Genomic DNA, 25,151 nt, shown 5'->3' with positions numbered 1-25,151 from the left:
TCTACCATTTAACTCCAAATCCAACCAGAAGCATGCTTGTGGAATATTTAGATGGACATCTAAATTCTAATAACTGTATCATCCAGCAACTTTTACTCAATTTGTAACTTGCTTGAACATATCGTGATGACATGTCAAACAAAACAGCCATTTGGTTACTACAATGTGCCAAGTTTAACAATGTTCTGTAGTGTTTTGTATTTTCCAGCAAAGCAGTCAAGGAGATTGCGTACATGTACACATACATGTATGTAAATCATGGCATTTCAATGTGGTACATGTAAGTGTGAGTAGATTAGATTATTTTCTGAAGGTAGGCCTATAGGAAATAACTTCAACATTCTACCTCCAGAGAGTCATCCCTCAAGTGGCAATCTCACCCACTCAACAGCTGTTCTCGGGCAGCTCAAGTTTTTCAGGCAATCAGCAATACAGCTTATGGAAGAAATACTGTCAGAAACTGTTAACCTGGAAAAGCAATCCAATTAATGTTGGGAAAGCATTACATGTACCAGTAGGGCTGGACAGCACCTTACACACTTTAATGGGAAACGGGGCCTGCAGGTGTGATGTGGTGCATAAATGTTCGTGGAATGGATTCTCATAATTGCACAACTTGTGAAGCAAATTGCAAAGAGGTAAGAGTAGAATGCACAATAAGATTGTGAGCTTTGTGTGGTGGGGGAAGCTATAAGGACCCCAGAAAAATATTGGGAGGACAAGGCCAAAGCTTCTACATAAGAATGCGCAGTTTATCTTCATTAGATAGCACCTACCAGTACATGTACGAATTCCCTTAAAATGGTTAATGTAAACTGAAACTGCCCCAAATGCCATTTAGAAATGCCAGTTCCAGGAACCCATGTCAGTAATTCTTGTGACCAGTGCCTTAGACATGTTCTCCTCGGGCCCAGCTTTGAATGAGAGGAGATGAGAGGAGAACTGTAGACCTCCATCTTACAAAGCAACAGGTCTCCAGAATACCCATCCATCAAGCTGTGGGTATTTTTGCAAAGAATACTTCTGACTCTGCTTACAAATCTTGCCATGTCGGTGTAATTAACATCCCAAAGCTGGTAGCACTTTGTTTTTGTTCACCTCCCTGCAATCCCCTTCTGAAGTCACAAAGAAACACCCAACAGAGCACACAGCAAAAAACTGGTAGCACGATTTTAAGCTGTAACTGTGGAGGCGTGTCTAATTGGTTTTTCTGAGGCCCAAAAACTGGTACTGTCTTTTGACGAGGACTGTCCACAACTGTCGGTATGCATGTCTGCCTGGTGTAACTAATACCCTTGCCATTTATATTGGGTGAGCCATTATCTGTTCTGTTATTATGACTGGGCATGTTGAGGTTCTCCTCCAATTAATATGACACCCCTTGGGGCACTATCTGACTAGGTTGTAATTCAACACCTCCCATCAGACAATAGATTACAGATATACATGCAGGGAAACGGATGCATTCAGGACAAGAGGCACACCATAGGTACTGAGCAATAACATCACTCATTTTTCAATTACATGTATGGCAGAGAAAATTTCTTCACCATGTGAAATACGATGGCATTGGGCCTAACTCCCACAGCAATTTGTTGGAGAGTCCTCAATCCTCCAAAATCCGACACTATGCAGAAAACAATGGCATGCACATGGGCATTTAACTTGGATTCTGTTTTCCTCAATCTCACAAAATCTACAAATCCATGATGGATTTTCTGCGATAAGGGAAGGCGATGGTGAGGAAGCAGCATTGATGTGGCTGTATCAGCAATCTGCCAGTCACCAGTAGTACGCAGAGCAATTTCAGACATGGATGGACACTCATTAACCTTTCAACAATGTAACATCCCACAGGAAACCATGACATCACGCACAAAACCCAAACTTTCATTCAAGGAGACAATTGAATTAGCTTGTTTCCAGAACACTGACCATAAAACATACTGATGAATGATACGGTCAATACAATCTGCTGCAACTGAGCCATGGACTAATGAAAATCTGCCACAGTGTGCACAAAGTAATGAACAAGAAACGTTCCATTAAGTACAATGTACATGTATATGTACATGTACCTACACAGTAGAGATCTACATGTAGGGATGTGCTGGAATTACAGGTTCGGGAGTGTTCTTACATTGTACATGTAAATGACTAGGAATCCATTTCCTACACGGTTATGCCATAGAGATGCATGTACATGTACAAGTACATACTGTGGTAGGTTCAGGAATCCAACCCCAAGGCTTCAGTGGATATGGACAAATGGGATCTGGGGTGGATATTGTGCACAGGAAAACTGTATACAATGTACATGTACATACATACATGTATGTGTAGAACTGTTAATGCATTGTACGGTTTACAGTGTTCAACACGAGGGGTGCCACATTATTAATAATGTACAGTCTGCCTCAAAGTAACAATTTCCTTTCAGAAAAAAAATGTGAAAATGGGTCATACTCATGAAACCTTTAATGAAGTGATTTCCCTACAGGAAAAAGAAAAAAAATGATTAGTATTTTCTGGGTGAGGAAATGTACAATGGCTGGAATACATGTAGATGGGCCTAACTTTGAATTAAGGCCAGGGCTGGGAAATGTGCCAGAGATGCAGCTGTGTATGTAGCTTGCACAGTGCATACAATGTGTACAATCTCTCACTGACACTGAATATTCCTAAGCCTCTGGTGATTTTCTGTCACAAACCCACTCAGCAATTCACTATGCTGCTCTTGCAGCCAGCCTTGTTTGTATTTGTGGCATGCATGTATATGTACATGTACATGTATAAACATGGAACACAATGCCCCAAATCTGTTCATCACTTTACATTAAAATCAAATGATCTATAGTGTTCATTTGAAGTTTCAGTGCAACGCAACCAGGCTCAAAATTGTATCCATTTACCCAATTTCTTGGATACCAGGTATTTCTGAATTACTAACTGAACACTACTTTTTTAGTCGGTACAATGTACATTCAAACAAAATTTGATAAAGTCATTTACATGTAGATTGAAGCCCTTCTGCATAGATCTTTAAGACAAAAAAAAATGCCAGTGAGAAAAACCCATGTTCAAATTAGCCAGACTAACAGCAAATTTGGATATTCTGTTTCAAAATCTTCATTCTTACTGTTCTTCTTGTGGTCAGAGCTGTGCAACGAAAGAGAAAAAACAGGGAGAAATCTACAATTCAAAATGCCAAGCTGTTGAGACAAGCTCCCCAGACTGGGTTTACACTAGACTCATGTGCAGTGAAACAAACTGATCTGGAAACAAACATTTTCATGACTGGCCTTGATGCATATGTTCAAATTCACGTTCACACTTGTATTCCTGGTCGGGCTGTTCCGAATATCCGGATATTCGATTGAGTATCGAATACTATTTTCCGAATTTGAATATTTAAATGCAAAATTCATGAAAACGAAGGGAGAATTTTCTTTTGTTTTAAATGCAAAAAATTACACTGTGGAAGCTTGGTTCAAGCAGATTCAAATGAAAAGCAACAGAAATCTTACAAAGATTCAAAAATTAATTTATGCATTACAAATTTTAAAGGACAAAAAGTATTGTTCATCTCTAAATCTTGCTAAATCATGGCTGGAGATACTACCAGACTTGAGAAGCTATTCCATGATTAAAATGTACAATTTTGTGCATTATTGCAACTGACTTTGCACATGGATTGTTCATCAACAATCTGCCGGTCAGTACGAACGAATATTTGGACATTCAATCGAATTGAAGATCGAATATTCGAATAGTGAGTTATTCGAATTGACTGAGCCCTAATTCCTGGCCAATGATCATCTGGCTTACTGAAAACAGATGGCACTTCCATTTCAAAATATAATTCACAAACTCCAGCAAACCTTGTAGTGTGGCAACATACATGTACATGTACAAGAAACAAAACTGCAGAGTTTGATCAATTCTATACAAATCTACAATTCAAAGATATACATGTACATTTGTATTGTGCCAAATATGTATACAAATTTTGCAGCTTCGAAGAAAAATTCATTCCACCATCTCTGTACATGTAAATATCAACTCCATGAACAAAAAGATGAGATGCAACTTTTAAGGGGAGGGTTACATGTACCTTTTGCATTGTTTACATGCCTTGTCTTATTAACAGATAATGGATTTCTGAAGTTAAACTACAGTATCGTTATGTGGCTCTATACATGTACATGTACACTGTGATATTCTCTATCATACCTGGTCTGCAAGAAACATATAATTAAAAAAAAAATTGTGTAATTGCTTTACTACCACTGTCCCTAGTATAATGCTGTTACAAGAATTTCCACCCCTTCCATTATGTTTCTCTTATCAAACACTTTTTTTTAATTTTGGGGTCAAGTCAGTCCATAAAAAAACCCGCTACCACAGAATTATCCGATAAAATTTTAGACAAGACTTGAGGAGCGAGGATCTCTTGCTACAGAGCCTGCATCACACATGAATGATTCCCTACCCTCTACATGATTTGCTGTTATGATCATCAGTCCCAAATCAAATCATACGGACTCGCACAACATTATCAAATAAGAAATGGCTATACTGCAAATAATTCCTCCCACAGAAACTTGCCGATCTTCTCTGCAGCAATTCTTGTACATGTACTTATACTTCCATTGCTGAAGAGTGGACCACGTACACTGTGCAGTTATACAATGAAGGGTTTATGCCATCAGTCATCAATTTCCACAGACTAGTACAAACATGGATGTACATGATGCTACCAGATTTGAAACCACTTCAACCTTTTAAGCATTTAAAGAGAAAATTACACTTAGGTATTTGAAAGGATAGTAAGCTTTACATTAATTATAATTTACAGATATATTAAACAGTTGATTCAACTAAATAAACATATATGTAGATGTTCACTGTACAGTACAGTGTCTTATCAAATGACATCACAATCCTATGGTAAATACACAAGAGCGAAGTCTATGAAGTGAAGCAACATGTACAATAACACACAAACTGGGGATTTATGAAATGACTGTGGAAACATACACTGATCAAATAGTCCTACATCGATTACAGGAACCTCTGCTGTATTGAATTCATCTACCAGTAACTTTTGAAGGAATCATTCACACAGAAAATAGGATGATGTGTGGGGTTTAAAATGTCTGAAATCATATAAATGTACATGTATTTCTTTTAGTTTCATTTATAACAAATTAACCACCACATTAGAGATTTCCACACATTATCATCTTTGCCTGATATTCAAATTGTGAATCTGATGGATTGGGTTTCACTTTCAAGCAAGGATGCAATTATTTATTAATAAATTACATGAAGACATATAGGGTCTATGATAAGTCCACAAAAATCAGTTGACTGAGGGCTGATTAGGCCTATGCTTCTGATAAGTGCCTTTTTTGTCAAAAGCCTCTTGACAGTTGCCATGGTAACATTGCATCATTACAGAGACCCAGGACCAAAGCCTGTGGTCCTGGTATTGTAATCGGAATGTCCCAATCTTCTTGTATTACCAAACCTGTCACTATTGCATTTCTTTCTTGATAGAGTGGTGCGAAATGTGAGTAGACAATTAAAACTGGGTGAAAAATTCCAGCCTAAGTGGTATTTCCCTCCTTTTGGGGCATTTTAAGCCGGCACTTACACACGTGTGTAAGTAAAATACTACCACATTGAGGCTTTTTTTAAAGTTAAATCTATTTATGTGCACTGTACATGTAACATAATTCTACACCGTTATCATTTTGTTTTTGCAAGAAAACAGCTGTGAGTATTGCATGAACATTCAAGTCATGTTTACGTGGAAGTGAACATGTTTACATACATGTACATACACACGCATACATGGACTTCCTATCTGTTTTTCACACACAGGAAAGCAAATTCATAGGCATGTACATGTACAAGTATAATATGTATTCTGTGGTGGCATATTCACCATGTCCATGAGCAATGTGACCCCCATCTGGAACGATACATTTAGCATAAACTATTTATTTCACAATGGCTTCCCGTGTATCTGAATCCAATCTTCATTACAAACACCAACAAACTAAAAGGTGACTTTCAGCATGACCATAACCATTAACACTGCCAAAAATCAGTTCCACAACTCCCAAACCTCCACATGATGCACTGATGACAATAGTATCCATAATCCATGCATCGCCAAATGGGTCTTGTCCATATGTATATAATTGAGCATTAATTGCTCAGGCAATTACATGCCCTTCAGTGTACATGGTATGTATGTACCCGTATTTACAGAAATTCCCATTTGCCTAGAGGCTTTCCCTTTCGTGTAAAGGTCACTTTTGCATTTGTGGTTGCCCTAGCAACAGTCCTCATTACACATAAGCTAGAAAATGGCCAGTGAATTATTGAAGAGAATCTCACGGTCAGAGTGCAGGTGTAAGTAAATTGGAGGCACTGAATAATAAGACAAGACGATTGGGAACTAAAGAAAACTGTCCAAACCCTAGGGCTCTGGGATGCGGGATATTTCACTGGATAATATTAACTGGATTGTAATGTGGGATAATTATTATTTGGTGAAAAAATAAAGTAGGATTATTACAGAATACGTAAGGGTAGACAGTTATCCACTCGTGACATGTACAAATCAAGATTTAACGTTTTGTGTACATCCAATTGAGACAGATGTGATCACTTGATCAAAACATTTTTTTGTGAGCATTTTAATTTCATTAACTCTCTTAGCAGTTTTGTTGAAAACGGTTGACTCAAGATGTCAACACTGTGCTACAGCAAATGGCACATTCCTTGCACTTCAAAAACACTTTGGGGCACCAGGCTTCTTGAAAAAATGGCAAGGGCTAGGCTCTACAATTCTTTACAACTAATTACATCATTGAAAATGGGTCAGAGTTTTGAAAAATTCTATATCAAGTATTGTCTAAATTTCTTCTCTTTTTGAATGGCTGAAAGTAAACATGTACCATTATACATGTACCGTACAAATTACAGCGCAGAATTTTGCTTGAAGAGAGCTGTTTTTACTCAAGTCTTTGTCTACAAAATATGCAATGTACATGTACATACCCTAAATTTCAATTATTTTAATTCTCTTGTGCGTACAGTGGTAATTTGCAACACACTTCTTAATCATGTAGAAAGAAATGCTCAGTGTTTGATGAGATAATGAAGTGCCAATCTGCATACAGCTGTGATTTGTGGGCATGCACACAAAGCTAAAGAAAGTGCTTAAATGCATGTACCCTAATAACTGAAGTAATCCATGCACATACATGTAGTAACAAATCCTCAAATGTACTGGGAAGGCCACTAAGCTGCTTAGCAAATCAGTAATCCTTTATAATCTCCTCTACAGGATCAAATGAGATTAATGGTGAATGAAATGGCCAACAGATGGCAGCCAATTACATTACAAGGCTGCAAAGCTGACAAAGCCTTTGATTATTACAGTAGGGTGCCTTTGCTCTATTGTACATGCGATTACATATATTTGGGTTATTTGATTCTGATTTTTATTTTTTATTCTATTTTTTCAAAGAGTGCATTTAAGCAGTTCTACATACTTTGTAATACTAGTACCAGATCATAATATACTGATGATTTCACAGTTCTCTCCTTTGCTAGAAAGGTCTGCCTGCAGACTTTATACTTACAGAGGCACTTGAGAAGTCCACTTTTCTCTATGTAAATGACCTCCAATTTCAACTGCACAACAAAGCAATGCGTAACTTTCTGGGAGGTGTATCAACTGCCAAATAAAACTAAGCACTGAAAGTACCTTCAGAAAAATAACTGCCAGTGCCAGGTTGGATTTTTGAGTGCCATAGGCAGAAATAGGCCCTACTATTGGTATATCAAATGTGTTCCATGAAAGTTAACAGACATTAGAAACACATCTCAGCATCAAAACTAGTGGTGACATCAAAGGATGCATTACTTTGAAAAAATACCAAGCAACCCCACATGATCCACTTTGCAACCAACTACAAGGTCAAAATGTGACACTATTCACATGGGGATTTCCAACTCGAACCAACGTAACCAGGCATTTCAGTGGTGAATGGCATTGGCGGGGTGGTATGGACATGGTAAAATTCTGTCATTAAATTACTTAATTAGGCCTAGGCAAGGCCTACTCTCACTGCACAAAGCAATTCATAAACATGACAAGGTGCTTAGGCCTTAAAAGTCAACATTTTATTGACAAGTTTTATACTTACAAGATTGAGCACTGTGTCGACTACATCCCTGTTGGAAATTTCCCCAACTTCGATTAGGCCAATCAACACACCAAATTTCATCTTGGTGGTGCCGCTCCCGTTCACCATGTTTACGGTGGCGCTGGCAGAAGCGGCAGCCGTAACTCCCTTCGAATCTTCTTTGGCATCTGGCAAGTCACCAGCTTGACCTTCGGCTGCCATTCCTGTATAAATTCCTTTAATTCGCTGTCTCAGAAGTCGAAATTGGGGATTAAACTCGAAGAACAGGCTTTTAAATTGAATATTTCCGACGGATGAACATAGCGGAAAATTTCAACTGTACAAGGCTGCCATCTTGGTTACAGGAATAATCACAGGTGATCTGACATTACTTTACTCCGTCGCTTGTTTCGTAATAAATAAGGCCAACTCTGCCGCCGGATACCAGTAAAGGGAGCTTTATGGCGTTTTTGTAGGGCGCCACCAATAGGACATATATTTCGTACCCCTCGTTTTACACAGATTTTTATGATTTGAGCGACTTGCTGATGTGTAAAAATGTTTTCATCTTATGAACGTATCAAAAGTTGATTTCTATCAGGTCTATCTAGAGAAAGGGAGATGTCACTCGCTTCCTATCAGTTCTGAAACCATAACAGAAATTACAGAATTTTCACAAAGCCCAAAACTCACTCTTCCATTTGGAATAATCTTCCCCCTGAAATCCGTCGCGCAACTTTCCTTGCTGACCTTAAAAAATCGCTTCAAACCAAAGAATTACATTAAACTATGCCTACAACTCTTCTTTTCCACTTTTCTTTAGCTGCAAGCCCATTATGATTTACATTTCCTATTCCCTATTACTTTATTTTTTGTCAAAGCGTTGTGATACCAGTTTGTGCAAGAACGCTATATAAATGCCTGAATAGTTATAAAAAGATACAATTCAAATAGTGAAGTATGGGAAGCTGCATAAGTTTTTGATTGTAAGGTTTTTAGAAATTAATTTAAAACAATGCTGAAAAAACACAAACTTGACCCTGACGTGATTCGAACACGCAACCTTCTGATCTGGAGTCAGACGCGCTACCGTTGCGCCACAGAGTCATTGTGGCGTGCAGGGAATTTCCATGAAATAATTCCCTTGCATTAGACTAGCCTCTTTTCAAGTCGTATCAAGATGTTCTTTGCGCATGCGCAGGATGAACGGGGAGTAAATAGAGAAATCATGATTAGGACCTAAGTAAAACAAAAGCAAACATCAAATAAAACGACATCACAGTAACTTTTTATTAAATTCTGCAGAGATGCAACCTCAATACAGTTATTTATTCTGTTTAATAATGAGTTTGAAACAGTCATTATTTAAAAACATTTTATCAAGTTTATACAACAAATTCTTAATAAATCTCCGCCTTAATTAATTCTTAATAAAGTTCCGTCTGAATACATGTAAATTATCCCGTAAGTTAAGAAATTTTTTTAATACAGCTTTATGGAAATTTCTTATGTTGCTATAAAGCCATACGACAACCCTGAGGTTGAGAAATGGCCAATGAAGGTTGACCGATGCTGAGCAAGAGGGGGCGCAATACAAGAAACGTCATGGTTAAATTTAGTGACGTCATCTTTGACAACACAGTGAGAATTGCATGTTACAGGCTTGGGATATCCCGGTGATCGTTGTCTTTTTTCTCCTATGATACCGGAAGTTTCCCGAGTATAAAGCACATTAGGGTTTGGATTTTCGTTTAACTAAAATGTCTACTCCGGCAAGGAGGCGTTTAATGAGAGATTTCAGAAAGTAAGTATCATTTCAACTCGAGAATTGAACTAGCCCAAGTCTGAACTCGTATTTTGTATGTCATGTATGTGTACGTCTGTACTTAATACATACATGTAGGCCTACTTATCATCGTACGTATGATGAACATGATGTACATGTTGCGGTTTTCTTTCCGAAATGGCGTTATTACTGTTAGTGTTACGTTCCAAATTGTGAATTGTGTGTACTGCCACAGTAGAAGTTTGCAACAAGCCCACTCGAGTTAAGTGTAAACACTGCTGCATTGTCAGTGATGCCGAATTTGAGGCCAAAAAAAAAAGAAAAGCAAAGAAAAGAATAAAGCCAACTGACAAGCGGCACTAAGTCTAAGTAGGCCCCTAAAGTTATGGATGGTTTTAATGACAATGTAGCCACCAACACGATCAAATCAAACGAGATGATTATGATTATGCAATGTATATCATGGTTTGGGGGTTCATTACCATTAACACCCTGTTCCTCTAACATGTATAATAAGGAAACAAAGTCCACTTTCTCAAACTAACAAACATTTTGACCTTAAGGAATCATTACTCAATCCTGAAAGGCGTAGTTTAGGTAAATTTTTACAACATTTAAGCAAGAAAACTTCAAATTTCTAACCGGAGTTTGGCAAAAGACAACCACTCAGTCGAATCATGCCATTTTGTTTTTCGTCTTGTTACCAGACTCAGGCATTTTAGATTCATCAAAACATATCTCCATCCAAGTCAAGGAACCAGACTACATTCGCTTATTAGACCATTTTAAGATAAACCAAAGGAAACATGTACTGTATTTGGAGTTTTGGTTGAAGAACTTTTGGCTGTTCTGTCCATTTAATCGTTTTTTTAATACTTAATTGAACACAAAACTGATTGAACGTGGAATGATCAACACATCAATTTAATATTAGAATTATTCTTGTGGGCTAAGTCCAAGAAATGATTCTACTTTCCCATACATATAATTTCCTATGCACAACTGAAAAAAAATTAAGATTTCACTACCTTGCTGTTAATTTTTTAGTACAAAATATGTCTAACTTTGTGCATTCACAGCCTTTCTGAACAAAGGTAGTCTATTGTAAAGATTAGTTCTCTTTGCTAGGGTATCACTTTACTGTATACCACAGTGTCATGGTGTAGAAATATAAAGTTGATTGAGACTATGACTGTTGATGTGTTTTGCTTGCACTCATCTATCTTGGTTCCCAGACTACAAGAGGATCCTCCAGCCGGTGTGAGCGGTGCGCCTTCAGAAAACAATATCATGATATGGAATGCTGTCATATTTGGGTAAGGCACCCCTTAACGGTCAATGATAGTTGATGTTTGTCGCCACCCAGTATGTCAGCCTTGATTAGCTAAGCCTCCATCCAAGTACTTTTCTTAATCATTATTTTCTGAGCTTGGATACAAGGCGCTTATAAAAAGTTTGTCAGAGGGATATGATGAGGTGATTAAATGTCAAAATTAACAGTTTTGACAAAAGAATTTTTGGTCCAGATATGCATTGTAACACAACCTGAAGTTTTCTTCAAATTTGCCATGGTACTGGGACTAAGTGATATATAAACTTGTATGACAAGCTTTGTGTAAAATAACAGTTATCTGTAGGTCTCTGTCCTTAAAGCGCATAAGCCACAACTTTTAATAGTAAACATGTTCTGTGCAACTTCCTATCCCTCTTAAATGGATAGAAATCCTGTTACCTTTTTTGAGAGGGTTCAACACTTGCCATGTTACTAAATACTCGTATAACGAGAAGCTCTGCAGTTGTCATGAACCAAAAACTCTTTGGCAAGTTGTTCTGATAATCCACAACAAATTAAATTTGTTCAATATATTGAAACAGTGATATAGTTTTCTCAAAACTAATTGTCAGTCTTGTTCTTGTGTACTTTTTTCCTTTTAGGCCAGCAGACACACCTTTCGAAGACGGTAGGTGTAATCTGTAATCAAAGATGAGTCACTGACTGGCCTACAGCCTGGGTTTGACTGTTTATTTGATAATGTAGCAATGAAAAATTGCATGTATTGCGCTACACAAGAAAATATGGTTTCATTCACAGGAAACAGAGTTGAAGTAATTTCCTTCAGTGAGTAATGAATGTAGATATGAATACTGTCAACATAGTTTTTAGTCCTAATAACAGTCATAAGGCATGGAATCCCATGTCACATCATGTTTGCTGGGGCCCAGAGTCTAGATCTCCCCAATTTGACACAAAACCTTATCTTTGCTTTTAGCAGATCTCTAGTGCTAATGGTTAAAATTGATATCTAGTCAACTGCACATTTGACTTTTCATCTTCCAGGTACTTTCAAGTTGAAAATCGATTTCACAGAAGAATACCCGAATAAGCCCCCAACTGTCAAATTTGTTACAAAGATGTTTCACCCCAATGGTAAGTGTAAGTTTTCATTACATTGGTATAGCATTGAAAGAATAAATTAATGAGCTGTTAGTTTTTTTAATGTTTGTGTCAAGTACTGACTGGCAAATGAGTCGATCTATAAATTTGCGGTCAAATGTGATACAATCTTCCATCCTTGTTACACCTGACCTGTGTAATTTGACAAGGGACATTATTGAAAAGGATTTCAAACTATTGTGATTTGTTTGGCTGATATCTTGCATTACTTAATCACTCTTGGAAATTAATGAATGTGCGTAGGGACAGAAAAAAAAAATTGGAACCCAAATTAATAGAATGACTCTAGTACTTATTGTAATCTTCAAGTTTCATAATTTGTGAGTCAATTGGCAAAGTTCTTGTACAAAAGAAAACAAAAAAGCACCGTAAGCACATGGTGACTTACCCTGGGCATTCTTGGCATTGCTGGCTTAAATCAGGAGTCCCAACCACTTACCACACATCTACATGCATCTGTGTTCCATTTAGATGCTCTCCGTATTGACAACTTTGTCTCGTTGCTTTTTCTCTCCCAACCTCCAGTATATGCTGATGGTGGTATTTGTCTTGATATCCTTCAAAATCGTTGGAGTCCGACTTACGACGTGTCTGCAATATTAACATCTATACAGGTATTCTTTTTCTGTATTCTTGGAGCGTCCTACCCCAGGACCATGTGATGTCATTTCTCCTGATATGTTGTCAATTCAGAATCTGTCTTAACTGGGAACAAACACAGTAAATGTAGACAGCCTCAGGCATAGCTTAGCAGTTTATCAACCATGCATACAACTCGAACATTGTCAGTGGAGATCCCATGCACAGTACCCTTTTTCAAAGGAACAAACTCTGTACCCCGTGGTGAGATTCGAACCTGCACCCACCTCATGAATGTGCATCAATTGCCCTAGCACAGCTAGCTGCAGTTCTGAATTGAGCCCCCTACCTGTTACATAGAATGGGAATGTAAACATCTGTTTTGTCCAATGTTTGTTTCACTTTCAGTCATTACTTGACGAGCCCAACCCCAATAGTCCTGCCAACAGCCAGGCAGCCCAACTTTACCAAGAGAACAGACGGGAATACGAGAAGAAAGTTGCCGCCATATGTGAACAAAGCTGGCTGGATGACCAATGACCCCACATCCATTCATCGTCATCACTCCCCCTTACAACTAAACTCCAAATACATGTATTAGTCTAGTCCCAATCCTTTGTTGAGCCCCTAGACCTCCAGAGCAGTCACCACGACTTCCTCCTAATTCGAGAAGTAAAAGACATTTTTCACAGGAGAGGAGAATACACATAGTTTGTTATTTGTGTACAAATTAAATTCTGCCAAGAGGTTTTTGTGATAGTTGAAGCAAGGACAGCTTTGACAGGAGCCATTAAGTGCAGTGGATGTAAAGGCTAAAGAAAAAGTAAATTTACTTTACAGGGGTTTTGACAAGTGATTTCTTTTTTTTTTCCCTTGCTTGTTTCGTCTTTTATTATGTAATATATATAGAAATTATGTCATTTCTTGCATAAAATTGTGGAAGCCTAAGGTTCCTAGTAATAAACGTGTATTCGATTGGCTGCATTTAATGTACTTGGGCATAAGTTCTTAGCCTTCTGTTGTTGCAGCCCAAATACCCATCACCCAGATCAAAGACTTTCGTTCCTTCATTCATTTACCTCACCCTTGACAGATATAGGAACATCTTTGGTTCTTTGAAAAGTATCTTTAACTCTTTTTGCCTTCCAGTTTATCGCTAGCATCCCAAGTCACTGGAATGTATTTTGTCAAAAGACTGGGGGGGGTATCGTTGAGTTCCTTGCATACATGTATAAATACAGACTAAGGTAACATGTCACAGCACATAAACACCACAGGCTTTGCAGTTCCTGGTAACTACAGACCTATTTATCATTCAGTAGGATATTGTCATTTTCACTCTTGTGAATTTCAACTTCAAAAAATGATTTCTGTTAAAACTTCTGTTAAAATGGGATAGGTTAGTTCACACGGCTGTGCTTTTGGGATGGTGGGTGCGGAATTTATGATGGATCATGTGTATTCAAATTTGTGCATGTGCTTTCAGAAACAAGGTAGTGTTCAGCCCCATTCTTCCTAACTCTTCCAAAGTGTTTGGGGCTGAATATCACTGCATGGTGATGGATGTGCCAGATTGAAGTGTAAAAAATTTGCCACCAAATTTTCATGGTGTTGAATCTGGTTAGGTAAGAGGTGTTGGAGTTAAACCCTTATTAAATCCAGAGAGAGACGCAAATTAATATAGAGGCCTTGTTTGGTCGCCATCTTGCAGGGCAGTTCTTTTTGTTCCACAGGGAAGCCTCTTTGCATACCCTGTGAAACATGCACTGGCCTGCAAGATGACAGCCATGCAAACCCTCTATTGGGCTTTTTAGAAACTTAATTTGGCACAGCCAATCAAGGCAACAGCCTGCTGGGTCAGATGGGCCATGTATACTCTACTATGCCCAAAATGTAACCACACATGTTCTTGGACTGTATTGGGAAAACTGCTAGAGCCATACATGTATGCGGATTTTGATGTTTTTGCAGAAAAGAATTCATAACAGAACCTAGCTTCAATTAGGTCCATTTCTGCCTGCTTAAGGTTTGTTCCAGTGTTTGCCCCCCCCTGAGATCAATCTTCACTTACATACTAAAGTATGAATATCCCACTGGCTGTCTTAAAATAAAATGACACATTGTTGTTTTTTATTGTTTTATTTCCCTCTTAAACTGTAAGACTGCATCTGTATTCCTAGTTCCAACTGGAAAAGCATACCTATGGGAAATAACCAGTTCATGGCATCATGCATTTCTCATCAACGCATGTACTCTTTCCACCTAAAGCCACTCGGTATTAGTTCTGTATAAGTGACGTACAGATCCTTGTCATTTGATATTTTTTTTTTACCATAACCCCCAGGGTGTATGTAAAATCATATTGAAATTTGAGGATTGTTAGGGTTAACAAGTTTAAAGTGATTTCAAATCACTCAAAGGTTCTGTACAAATTTTACGTACTCTCAATTTTGAACATATTGAATGTTTTCAGTGTTCCAGAAATACCAATCATGGAAACAATATTTTTAAACATCAGTTTTTCACAGGTTTTTGTGTCATTCCTTCAAATTAATGCCCTTTTGTGTTTAGCAATGGTGCATCTGGCATAAGTCATACCACGCACATACGACACTGTAGGAAAAAGAATGATTTTCACTGGACTAGTAAGTCCCATTCACCATGGGTGAATGAGACATTTGAGCTGTGTGTCAGTTATATATTGAACACTGCATCTGGAAAAGTGGGGTAATATTACTTCAAGACGACTGGTCGTTTTTCCTTAAAGCTGCCCAAACATTCTTTTCTTTTTTTTTTTTTTCAAAAAGATGTTTCATTCTCAAGTCACTTTTTCTTTACCTCACTAAGTGGCTTCCATGTGTCAAAAAGGACATACATACTACGTACTTGCAAAAGGAAAGTTTCTTTTTTATAGGATTTTTTTTCTTTATAACACAATGTAGTCATGAAGGACAGGAACTGTAATATTTTCAGTAACAGTTTGTTAGTAATATCTTAATGTGTTAATAGTTTTGACCGAGTATGGAGCATCTACATGTATGTGGATGTTAGTGATGAAAATTAAATCTATCTATCACCCTTAAAAATAGTAGCAATTTGAGAAGAACACTAAGCACAGGCATTTCAGAAGCCTTCAAAAATAATTTAATAGACTCAAAGAAATTATCTTCTGTAAATTTTTTTGATATGTGTATTACAAATTTCAAAGAGTGAATCAGTGTACATCTTGCCTGGCTTCAACATAGAGCAACAAAATGTACAAATATAAAATGTTAAAATAATTATGATTTTTCTACCCAGGCCTCCTGCGGAAATTAGATGTGGTGTTGTTGCTTTGTTAAATGTAAAGGAAAATAGAATCCAAGTGACTTTTTGGTTTGTAAATTATTCCAAATGTGTGTTTAATTGTTGCTGAAAAAAATCTTTATTTTTGTCTTACCAGAAAATACTTACGTTGAGTTATTAAAATTGTAACTCTTACAGAGGTTCCAATGAGAATGGCAATGAGAACATTCTGCCCACCAAATGTATTTGGCAATGAAATACCACATACCAGCCACAAATAACCCCCAAGAAAATCAAAACAAGGGATGAAATTGCCACATTTCAGCACAGGGCAGCTACATTGATATCCAGTAGCGTTACATGATTCGCCTTTCTTAACAGGCATCCTTTTGTTACTGCTTCCCCCCCATGTTTGTCCAAATCCCATCATTTGAAAAGTTCATTTGATGTTATGTTTACCTCAATTAGCAGGACATGGAATGCAAAAAAAAGTAACCCCTTTCTGAAGGACAAGTTAGCTTCAGTTTGTGCAGATTTTTGTCTTCATTTGTTTTGTCTTTTTGTAAAGTTAAATGATTCAGAAGACAAGTGAATGATGCTGGGAGTGTTCAACTGTCCATCACGTCAGGCACACATGTACAGGGGAATTACTGTATCCAAGTTATTTATATTAACCACTGTAAGTAGGCATCTACTTGTAATTATCAAATAAAACATTTCAAGAAAAGTGTAACATAAATTTGGAGTTGTTTTTTTCTCGGTGTTCATGATTTCATAAAATAAGACAAGAAAAAAGTTATTTGGTAAAATCAGAAGCTTTTGTAAAGCGGAAGAGGAGAAAATCTGTTTGAAACTTACCCAAATGAAGCCAAATTAAAAAAAAAATGAAAAAAGCATAGTTTGCGAAAAAAGATTCTAGTCTCTTACTGAGGGTACATACATTGCCGTCCAGCAATAGCCTGATTTCAGGGTTTTTTCAACCTGTCGTAACATAACTATTGGCCCCACACCTATGTAAACTTGTCTAAACTGTACAAAAGGTTTCCAGCAAAAATGTCAGAGCACACTTCAATCCTCATAGTCAGCTCCTTGGGTTATGTGACAGGAATCAGCTGAAGGTATATTAAGCAAAGAAAGTCTTCACAAGTAATCTATGTAATGTATACAATTTACTTGTTCATGAAAATGACAAGAAAACACTGATTGTTTTTATAAAGTGCAAATGACACCATCAAAAAATCACCCTTTTGTTAGACTACTGTTGCGGTCCAAGTCTGAATAACAATGTGAACTTGACTGCAATTAATGTTAAGTCTGGTGCCAGATTTAATGATTTGTTTTTGGTGCTGTAATAAGGAACATCAAAAAGAGAACATTGATAACAAGACGAGGTGAGGAGGTGCATATGCACATGTACCACTTTTGGAAACCATTTTTTTCCTTCCCAAATCTCGGTGAAGTCAATAGCATAAAATAGGCTGGTGCATGTGATGTGCAGCAATGCCAGCGTCTTTGTCATTATGGGCTCTAGGACTGAGACCAAGATTGACATCAAAGTTTGCCTGGAATGCAATACAAAACAAAACAAAACCAGGTGTAGCAAGGTTAGGCTACACAGGGCATGAGCTAGCAATTCAATGAAATAATGTCCAGTGACTGGGTGAATTGAAAATTTGATAATCTGCCACGTCTAAAACTTTGCAAATGAACTTCACAAACTCGACGCCCCTTTCCGCTGCAAGAAATTGCACGTGCCGGGTTGAATGGTTAAAACTCTATGGGTCTCTGGGGCATACACATGTTGTAGTAAGCAGTCTGGTCCCAGAAGTCAACACCTTTCCAGCCACACCAGCCCTGTATGGGAATAGAAATAAAACCACCACATGGTTCCATTCTGTAACTTTACTCATTTTGGATTGGGGTAAATTGTGTTGGTGGTGTGTAGTATGAATGTAATGCACAAAAATGTCACCATGGCAGTAAACACGGGAAACAGAAATGTGTCAAGACCATGAAGGATGATGATGATTGTGCTCATGAGCAGGATACTTTACAACAATCAGCATTATCAAGCTGAGGGAACCACCTACACAGTTAATTTTCCTCCATTTATTTGACTAGTTCCCTGGTTATATCGACTCCTGATGTCACATAAGATTACAATCAAAATTATTAATGAAAAAAGGTGAAATTTTTCAAGGCCAAACAATTTTTCAATGCAACTATGGCTTTTTCAAGGTCAGAGAAACAATGAATTTTTTTGGTGTCAAGCAGTGACAATGGGACTACTCTCTTGAGATGTGCAAGCATTATCTCCCTATCTAAAGTTGACAAGAAAAGTCCCAATTTTACAGCTTACTAGCTTGAGTGAAACGATACATCACAAATATGACTGGCAAAACCAAAAACACTACTGACAGCCTCACCTTATCTTGAACAACCTTCAGATCCTCACTGCCAGTGTAATGAGGATCTAGAATAAGGAATTTAATATCACCAGAGCTCTCACTGAAGTCAACACCAAGAATGGTATGAGCTAACACTCCTCCACCTGAAGCCATGACAATGAAAGGCAAAACAGGCATGAAATCAAGGGTTTCAACACAATCACTTCAGAATATAATAATAGTCAGTTCTTATATAACACATATTATGGAATGTCTCTATGCGCTTATTATTACTATCCCTGCACATTGGGCTCACATCATCTGAACTTTCCTGAAACCACCTCAGTTCCCTTGGAAGTATACTAGCCTGGTTCAAACGGCTGAACATATCCATGTCTGCCCTCACAGGTACCCATTTACTCCTGGGTGGAGAGAGGCACATAGGGGTAAAGTAACTTGCCCTGGATCACAGCATGCTACCACCAGCTGGATTCAAACCCCCAACCCTATGATCAGAAGTTACAAACCCTTAGCACTAGGCCACATGAACCATTAATTCTACTGACACTTTTCTTTTGACATCTTTCCAATTGTTGTTCAGTGTCTCACCTATCATGATGGGTGTGCCCTGAGTCTGGAAGTGCAAGGCCAACTCCCTGCCCTTGTTGGCCATCTCTGCTCCTGAACTGACGTACAGCAGCTTACAAGTAATCTGGTGAGAGAAATAATCAGCACAAAGGTAAGTTTTAAAGATTCTTACATTTTCTCCTTTATGAATAAACCATAACTTCCTCAGCAGATCTTGTCCTAAATCTTCCTTTGTGCAGACAACCAACAGGAGTTTCTTTCAGGGGCAGTCACACTAGAAGTAACGACAAGGCTTTACAATCCTACATCATGCCCATTCCTCCTAAACCTCCAAATGGATGTTGAAGGATCTCAAAAAGGAAGAAGAACGGTTAATTCTTGAATTTTTCTGACTTACAGACACAGTTGAAATCAGTTTGACAATTTCACTGCTTCCAATGGACCTTACCTCAAGACTTCCCCCAAATTAGTTTTTTTAGTGACTGTTTGATATTCCAGTGAATGAAGTATGAGACCACTCACAGCAAACAGCTGATTGAGCACTGTGCTAACTTCAAACGATCCAATCCATTGTCTGGAACCCACAAACTTGGCTGGCTTGTCCCCAACATCCACCAAGGCCTGCTGAATCTTCTTGTGGGAGGGGACAGGGCGTTGTGTGTACCCCTGGTGCCTGAACCAGGACACCAGGGTCTGGAGCGAACGATAAGCACACCCCCACTTGTCATCGTTGAAGTGGTCCTGCATGTAATGGTGGTAGGCATAGGTGCCTTGAACCAAAGACACCTGACCATTCCCCACTGGGGAAAAAGTGAGAAGAATATGATAAGATACCCTGAAGGTTACTGAACAATCTTGATATTTATTTACTCTCTTTTTTTCCTGATACAGCATGCTAAATCATCCTTTCAGTAACTACTTACCTCCAGATAGTGGCAGCCCTAGATGAGTGTTCAACAGATATCCCTCCTTCTTTGCATCAGGATATGAATATGCATTAGCTCTTCTAAACCGTGGTCTGTCCAATGGCAGCAGGAATTGGTTATGAAGATGTTGACGTGTGGATCCTGTTAACAAACACAAGTGAATTCATACCTTGGCCATTAATTCACAAGCGGAGTACAATGTGTTCCAACAGCACAACAAGTACCCAACTGAAAATGATGAGCTAATAAGAATGGAAATTAAGCTTAGAGGTCCTGGGCAGGTCTAAGTGGAATCCCACTCGTCATTCCATAAGAAAAAGACCAGACTAAAATGCATCCACATATACCCACCTAGTTTGTCATCTGCCAAGTCTACAGGGTACAAGACTGTAAATAGGTTGGGGATTCCAGGCAATTTATAGTGGTAGGGTCTGGGAACACTTAGACCACACTCCTGAAATCAAACAAAGTAATAGAATGATACCCCATGATGATCTGGAACACCCAGAAGTCAGTAAACACTGGCAGAAAAATCCAACATTTCTCAAACATTGAAATGGTCCAAAGAAGCACAGCAGAAGTTATAAGTTACAGCATAAGTGATAAAAATGAGTACTTTTTTTTAATTCAAATTTTTTATGTGCTTCCACAAATGTTCACATTTTCAGATTTTACACTTCTGGAAGATCTCATCTACTAAAATCAAAACAGTTGCAAGTACCTGAAGGTGGTCCTTCAGGCATTGTTCCATTGCAAGTAGTTGGCGACACACTCCAGCTGAAAACAGCTTCCCTAAAGTAGCAGCTAATGTGTTCCTCGGTACAATGACTGGAACGTCAATGGGCAACACCATACTAGACCGTCTACATTCTTCATTATCTGAGTAAGTAATTCAGACAAAAAAATTTTTGTACTCTGGCTTGTTAAAAAGATACTCTGATTCTATGAACCCTCCTATGCTGAAGTCACTCTTTGGGTCACTTGGTAAACACCTCAAAGAAGCACAGCTGTGTTGTGTTGTGCACTGCACCAACATGCAAGAGAGTGACGTTGGACACTTGTGCATATTTGTGCTGTAAAACCAAAGGAGGGTTAAACACAAAGGTTTCACGGCAAGAGTTTAATTTGTTTAATTTATTCCATTAAAAACAAAACAACATACACACAAACAGCCCACCTTCAAGCCATACTAAACTAAATCTAATGCCCTTCCCAAATAAATTTACAAAATATGCATGACAACTCACAGATTTGATAGTGGACAAAGGGTACCAGACCAGCTGACCCCTCTTGTTCCTCATCCAGACTTAATCTAAACAGTAACTGCACTTCAAGAATCTGCAATGTAATGAAAGATGCCTTGACATTTGAATTCAACTGAAGTAGCAAAAGGCATGGGCATGAAATTTGGACATAAAATAATGATGGCAGTAAAGTGATACATGCTGAGCAGTTTTAGTACAATACGGCCGATTCACCAAAGTGTGCCTCCAAGAGTTTGCAATGCATTGACCAATCACAATGCATGAAATCTGCCGACCCTTTCCAAACACGTACTATTGTGAAACACCCATATTGATCTATCCCACTTCTCATCTTACCACATTCTTTACTGTATGATAATGACAAGATATGCTAATTACCTGATTTACATTCCTGTCTTCCTTCTTGGTCTTTTTCCCTCCCTTTCCAACTGGGGCACTAAACCCATCATCTTCCTCCTGTATGTGCCTGCAGATGTCTCCAGCTTGACTATCCCTGTTCAGGGGCCCCGCTGTGATGTCGCCACTGTTTCCACCAATCAGGATGGATGTCTTTTGAAAGTGATACAAAGCTGTGAATGACTGGACTCTGTTGCAGAGGCTGGTGAACTTTTGAGTGAGGGCTTCACGCAAATCTACAAGAGGAATAACAACTTGGTGTTAGAAGTTGGTTATGTCTACTAACATGAGTAACTTAAGAGGTTTATACATTATTAACAACAACGATCATTCGACATTTACTACATAATAGCTTAATAATAGCTATGCCTCTTGCAATTTATTTCAAACTTTTTGTGGTTTAACTTTGGAAAATTCCACAATTTATGTTTTGGGCAAATTTGGGTAATATGCTGTTCACTAAAAAGTTCAATTCCCTCCAAAAATTTATTCACATTTACATGTATTTAATGGAAGTTTAAGATGGATGCATGTGCAAATGTGCAAAAAAAGAGTACAATTAAAACCCTAAAAAAGGTAAAATTGTGTCAACAATGACAACAACAACTGTAATAATAACAAGTACAAACCCTAGACATTTATGACTGTGACATCCTACATATCATTCTATGTACATGTACCTTTGTCATCATGGTAAACGACATTCAGTGACAGGTTGCCTTGCACTCTAAATGTCATCAAATTGTTCTCCTGGATGCCAGTGTCATTTCCAATCTTAACTTGGCAAGGACTGGCCTCGGCAGAGTTGACATCATACAAGTAAAAGTTGTCAGGAACTAATTCTGGCTGGTCCTTGGGGATCTTTGCAATAATCAGCTGATCTGTATGGAGGGCAGTCTGTGATAATAAACATGGTCAAGTCTTAAAAACAACAGCACTAAAAGGCTACAGTGATCTTCCTCAGAGGTATTTAACAGAACCACTCCTTTAATCTTAACCCTTCCAGGTCCATCCAATCCATCAGGCTTTTCAATGCCCTTGAAACAATCACGTGGAAAGATGGCTTGGAAAAATCCTAATGGCTCGATGGTAGATAGAATTTAATTATGTGGAATACTTGGAAATGGTGTTAAGGTAGGGGTTGGCAGGATGTGGGAAGAAAACACCCATCAAAACACCCATCTCCCCAATGAAAAAAACAATAACTGTGTATGCCTTAAAGATGAATGCGGTGTCAATATCCCCAAAGAGAACACACAATATTCCTTTTAGTGTAAAATAATGCTCTATGTTTCTTACATGCACTGTATCATCTATCAGTTCTTTACAATACTGAGTGACGCTCGCTGGGCCAGGTGGTGTTGATACAAAATACAACCCACATACGTCAATTCCTGTTAAAATACAACAACAACTATATGTTCACAAACTACACTGAAGTATTTACTTTGTTGAGACTTAATGTTTTCATTACACCATGCTTGCAGTTTCCCTAGGCTTCGTTTCTAAAAGTATTTGCAAAAAGTGGCACAAACTGACCAGCTACAACAAAAAGTGGATTACATCTGTCAAAGTGAGTTACATCTCTCATCATAATAGTGTCAGAATTTGCCCATTGTCCACCCTGAGGTCACAACTCAAAGATTTCTACAAAGAACTGCTTAAGAGTCACAAAATATATGCAAGGAACTCACCAACTGGAAGAAGCCAATGCAATTTTTCCAGTTCTGTGCATAATGCCACTGAATTTGTCAAATCACATGTATTGTCAATAGCTGAGCACTGGAGGAGAGTGGTCTGACCGTCATTGGATGAGCCAAGCAAAAAGCCACTCACTTGCTTGACTGGTTCCTTAAGTACTTGATTAATTGCCTGGAGATGAAACAGTAGTGCTTAAAATAATATATTCATGCCATTCAAATTTATTCATTATATGAGCCTTATATAACCTGAAATGTACACATAAACTTACACAGCAATTTGGACGATTAGCAGCTTTTTAAATTTAGGCCAACTGAATAAAAGTGCATTTTTCAGCAATAGGGTACCATTCCTACAAGTAAACAAATCTTTTTGCGTCTTTGGGCTTTCCTAAATAGATGACAATGACAACCTGCTGGATGTAATAGAAAGAGGGCAGAGTTAAGGGAAAATCCTCCATATTCATGACTTTGCGCCAGCAATACATACTGAAAAAAGGTATGGCAGCAGTAAAACTTCTCTGCTCGACTCACCGACTGGTTGACCAATGTTCCATTGAGAAAGCCAATGTCTGATTGGCCTTAACCCTAACACTCCTCAATCCTCCAACAGGTGAAGGATTGAGGAGTGTTAGGGTTAAAGTTCATTTAATACGGGAGCAGGCTTGCCACATGTAACAGCCTGACAGTATGTATGCATGCAGTGCACTGTGTCACACTTGTTTGACATTCAGAATCTCCGGTAAGAATGTGGCATTTTCTGCTGATTCTCATTCCAAATTGTGTAAAAGATCTCAAAAAACATGTAACTAAGAGCACATCCAGTAAGGTGAAAGATGTTAGCGTTTGACACACATGAAAACACCTATTTAGAATTTAAACCAGCATCCTGTCGTTAAGGAATACCAAAGCAACATGGCTGTCATGAGTTTGATTTTTGTGATTCTACCTCCATGATTTACCTGACTAGAAATTTTAAAAAATTGTTTTAAATTTTTTTTAAATTTCACAAAGGCTTGCTTAATAGTAATACACCAATGATGAAGCCTTTTTCAGTTTTTGTAGGCCTTTCAAAATAATTTTACTTCTAGCCTAAATGCTAAATTGAATAAAGATAACCATAAAAACAGATGACATTCTTTAGAGAATCGAAATAAAAGTGCAAGCCCTGTCATGCCTGTGCACTTCACTGCATGTGTGCATGGGCATCTGCATGTAGGCCTCGGGCTACGCGGCAAAGCCTCGCGGCAAAGCTATTACCATAGGAGAACCACGTCCATACACACTGTACAGCGGGCGCTTTCACAAATTAAATTCAACAATTCCCCGCAAGTACTGCATAATATGAGAACTACAAATTATTCTGACTTTAACACATTTCTACAATATATACAATCATCCTGTTACAAAACGAAAGATTACACGGCAGTAAAGTCGCAAAATATGCTCACGTCCACAATCCCATTTCGAGAGACGAACACCGTGGGCGCCGCCATCTTGAAAGCTTCGGCGGTCAACGTTCCATTACGCTAGATGAAATAGTTCACTTAATTTAACATTTTGATGAAAATAGT

The 25,151-nt window shown here is 38.2% G+C and overlaps 3 protein-coding genes and 1 non-coding gene across 10 annotated transcripts in view; 1 reads left to right on the top strand and 3 right to left on the bottom strand.

Moving 5' to 3' along the window:
* Positions 1-8,598, bottom strand: part of LOC110983756 (neurobeachin-like) — a 176,896-nt gene extending 168,298 nt beyond the window's left edge. For all 7 annotated transcript variants that reach the window (XM_022243287.2, XM_022243291.2, XM_022243289.2 and 4 more), the window contains exon 1: positions 8,232-8,598. In XM_022243287.2, coding sequence (XP_022098979.2) covers positions 8,232-8,432 — 201 coding nt within the window. In that variant the 5' untranslated portion in view covers positions 8,433-8,598. The remainder of the gene's footprint in view (positions 1-8,231) is intronic.
* A 647-nt stretch (positions 8,599-9,245) lies between these two features.
* On the bottom strand, positions 9,246-9,317 carry Trnaw-cca (transfer RNA tryptophan (anticodon CCA)). The gene has a single exon. It is a non-coding gene; the product is annotated as a tRNA-Trp (tRNA).
* Positions 9,318-9,829: 512 nt separating this feature from the next.
* On the top strand, positions 9,830-14,014 carry LOC110983714 (ubiquitin-conjugating enzyme E2 A). Its single transcript, XM_022243191.2, has 6 exons — positions 9,830-10,014; positions 11,232-11,312; positions 11,932-11,957; positions 12,335-12,424; positions 12,977-13,065; positions 13,439-14,014. Exons 1-6 carry the CDS (start codon positions 9,971-9,973, stop codon positions 13,568-13,570), a joined length of 462 nt encoding a protein of 153 aa, XP_022098883.1. The 5' UTR covers positions 9,830-9,970; the 3' UTR covers positions 13,571-14,014.
* Positions 14,015-16,151: 2,137 nt separating this feature from the next.
* ufsp2 (UFM1 specific peptidase 2) lies at positions 16,152-25,135 on the bottom strand. The gene is made up of 13 exons (XM_022243188.2): positions 25,029-25,135; positions 23,572-23,749; positions 23,177-23,271; positions 22,558-22,774; positions 21,860-22,113; positions 21,464-21,554; positions 20,938-21,095; positions 20,568-20,670; positions 20,214-20,357; positions 19,813-20,090; positions 19,312-19,414; positions 18,742-18,866; positions 16,152-18,169 (listed from the first exon to the last, which is right to left on the bottom strand). The coding sequence occupies exons 1-13, from the start codon at positions 25,071-25,073 to the stop codon at positions 18,083-18,085; spliced, it is 1,878 nt and encodes a 625-aa protein (XP_022098880.2). The 5' UTR covers positions 25,074-25,135; the 3' UTR covers positions 16,152-18,082.
* Positions 25,136-25,151: the final 16 nt, after the last annotated feature.

Source organism: Acanthaster planci, linkage group LG02 (assembly GCF_054643075.1).
Source record: "Acanthaster planci isolate LZ-2023a linkage group LG02, COTS_SCS, whole genome shotgun sequence".
NCBI classification, from domain to species: domain Eukaryota; kingdom Metazoa; phylum Echinodermata; class Asteroidea; order Valvatida; family Acanthasteridae; genus Acanthaster; species Acanthaster planci.
This window is presented reverse-complemented; position numbering and strand designations above follow the sequence as displayed.

What these genes read in the sequence shown, in the direction of transcription:
- LOC110983714 (XM_022243191.2), top strand. Translation starts at nt 9,971, where the DNA reads ATGTCTACTCCGGCAAGGAGGCGTTTAATGAGAGATTTCAGAAA. An exon ending in AGACACACCTTTCGAAGACG is followed by an intron (nt 11,958 to 12,334) that starts GTAGGTGTAATC and finishes TTCATCTTCCAG; the next exon opens with GTACTTTCAAGTTGAAAATC. An exon ending in AAAGATGTTTCACCCCAATG is followed by an intron (nt 12,425 to 12,976) that starts GTAAGTGTAAGT and finishes CCCAACCTCCAG; the next exon opens with TATATGCTGATGGTGGTATT.
- ufsp2 (XM_022243188.2), bottom strand. Translation starts at nt 25,073, where the DNA reads ATGGCGGCGCCCACGGTGTTCGTCTCTCGAAATGGGATTGTGGAC. An exon ending in GCATTGGCTTCTTCCAGTTG is followed by an intron (nt 23,272 to 23,571) that starts GTGAGTTCCTTG and finishes GTATTTTAACAG; the next exon opens with GAATTGACGTATGTGGGTTG. An exon ending in TGATAGATGATACAGTGCAT is followed by an intron (nt 22,775 to 23,176) that starts GTAAGAAACATA and finishes TTATTATCACAG; the next exon opens with ACTGCCCTCCATACAGATCA.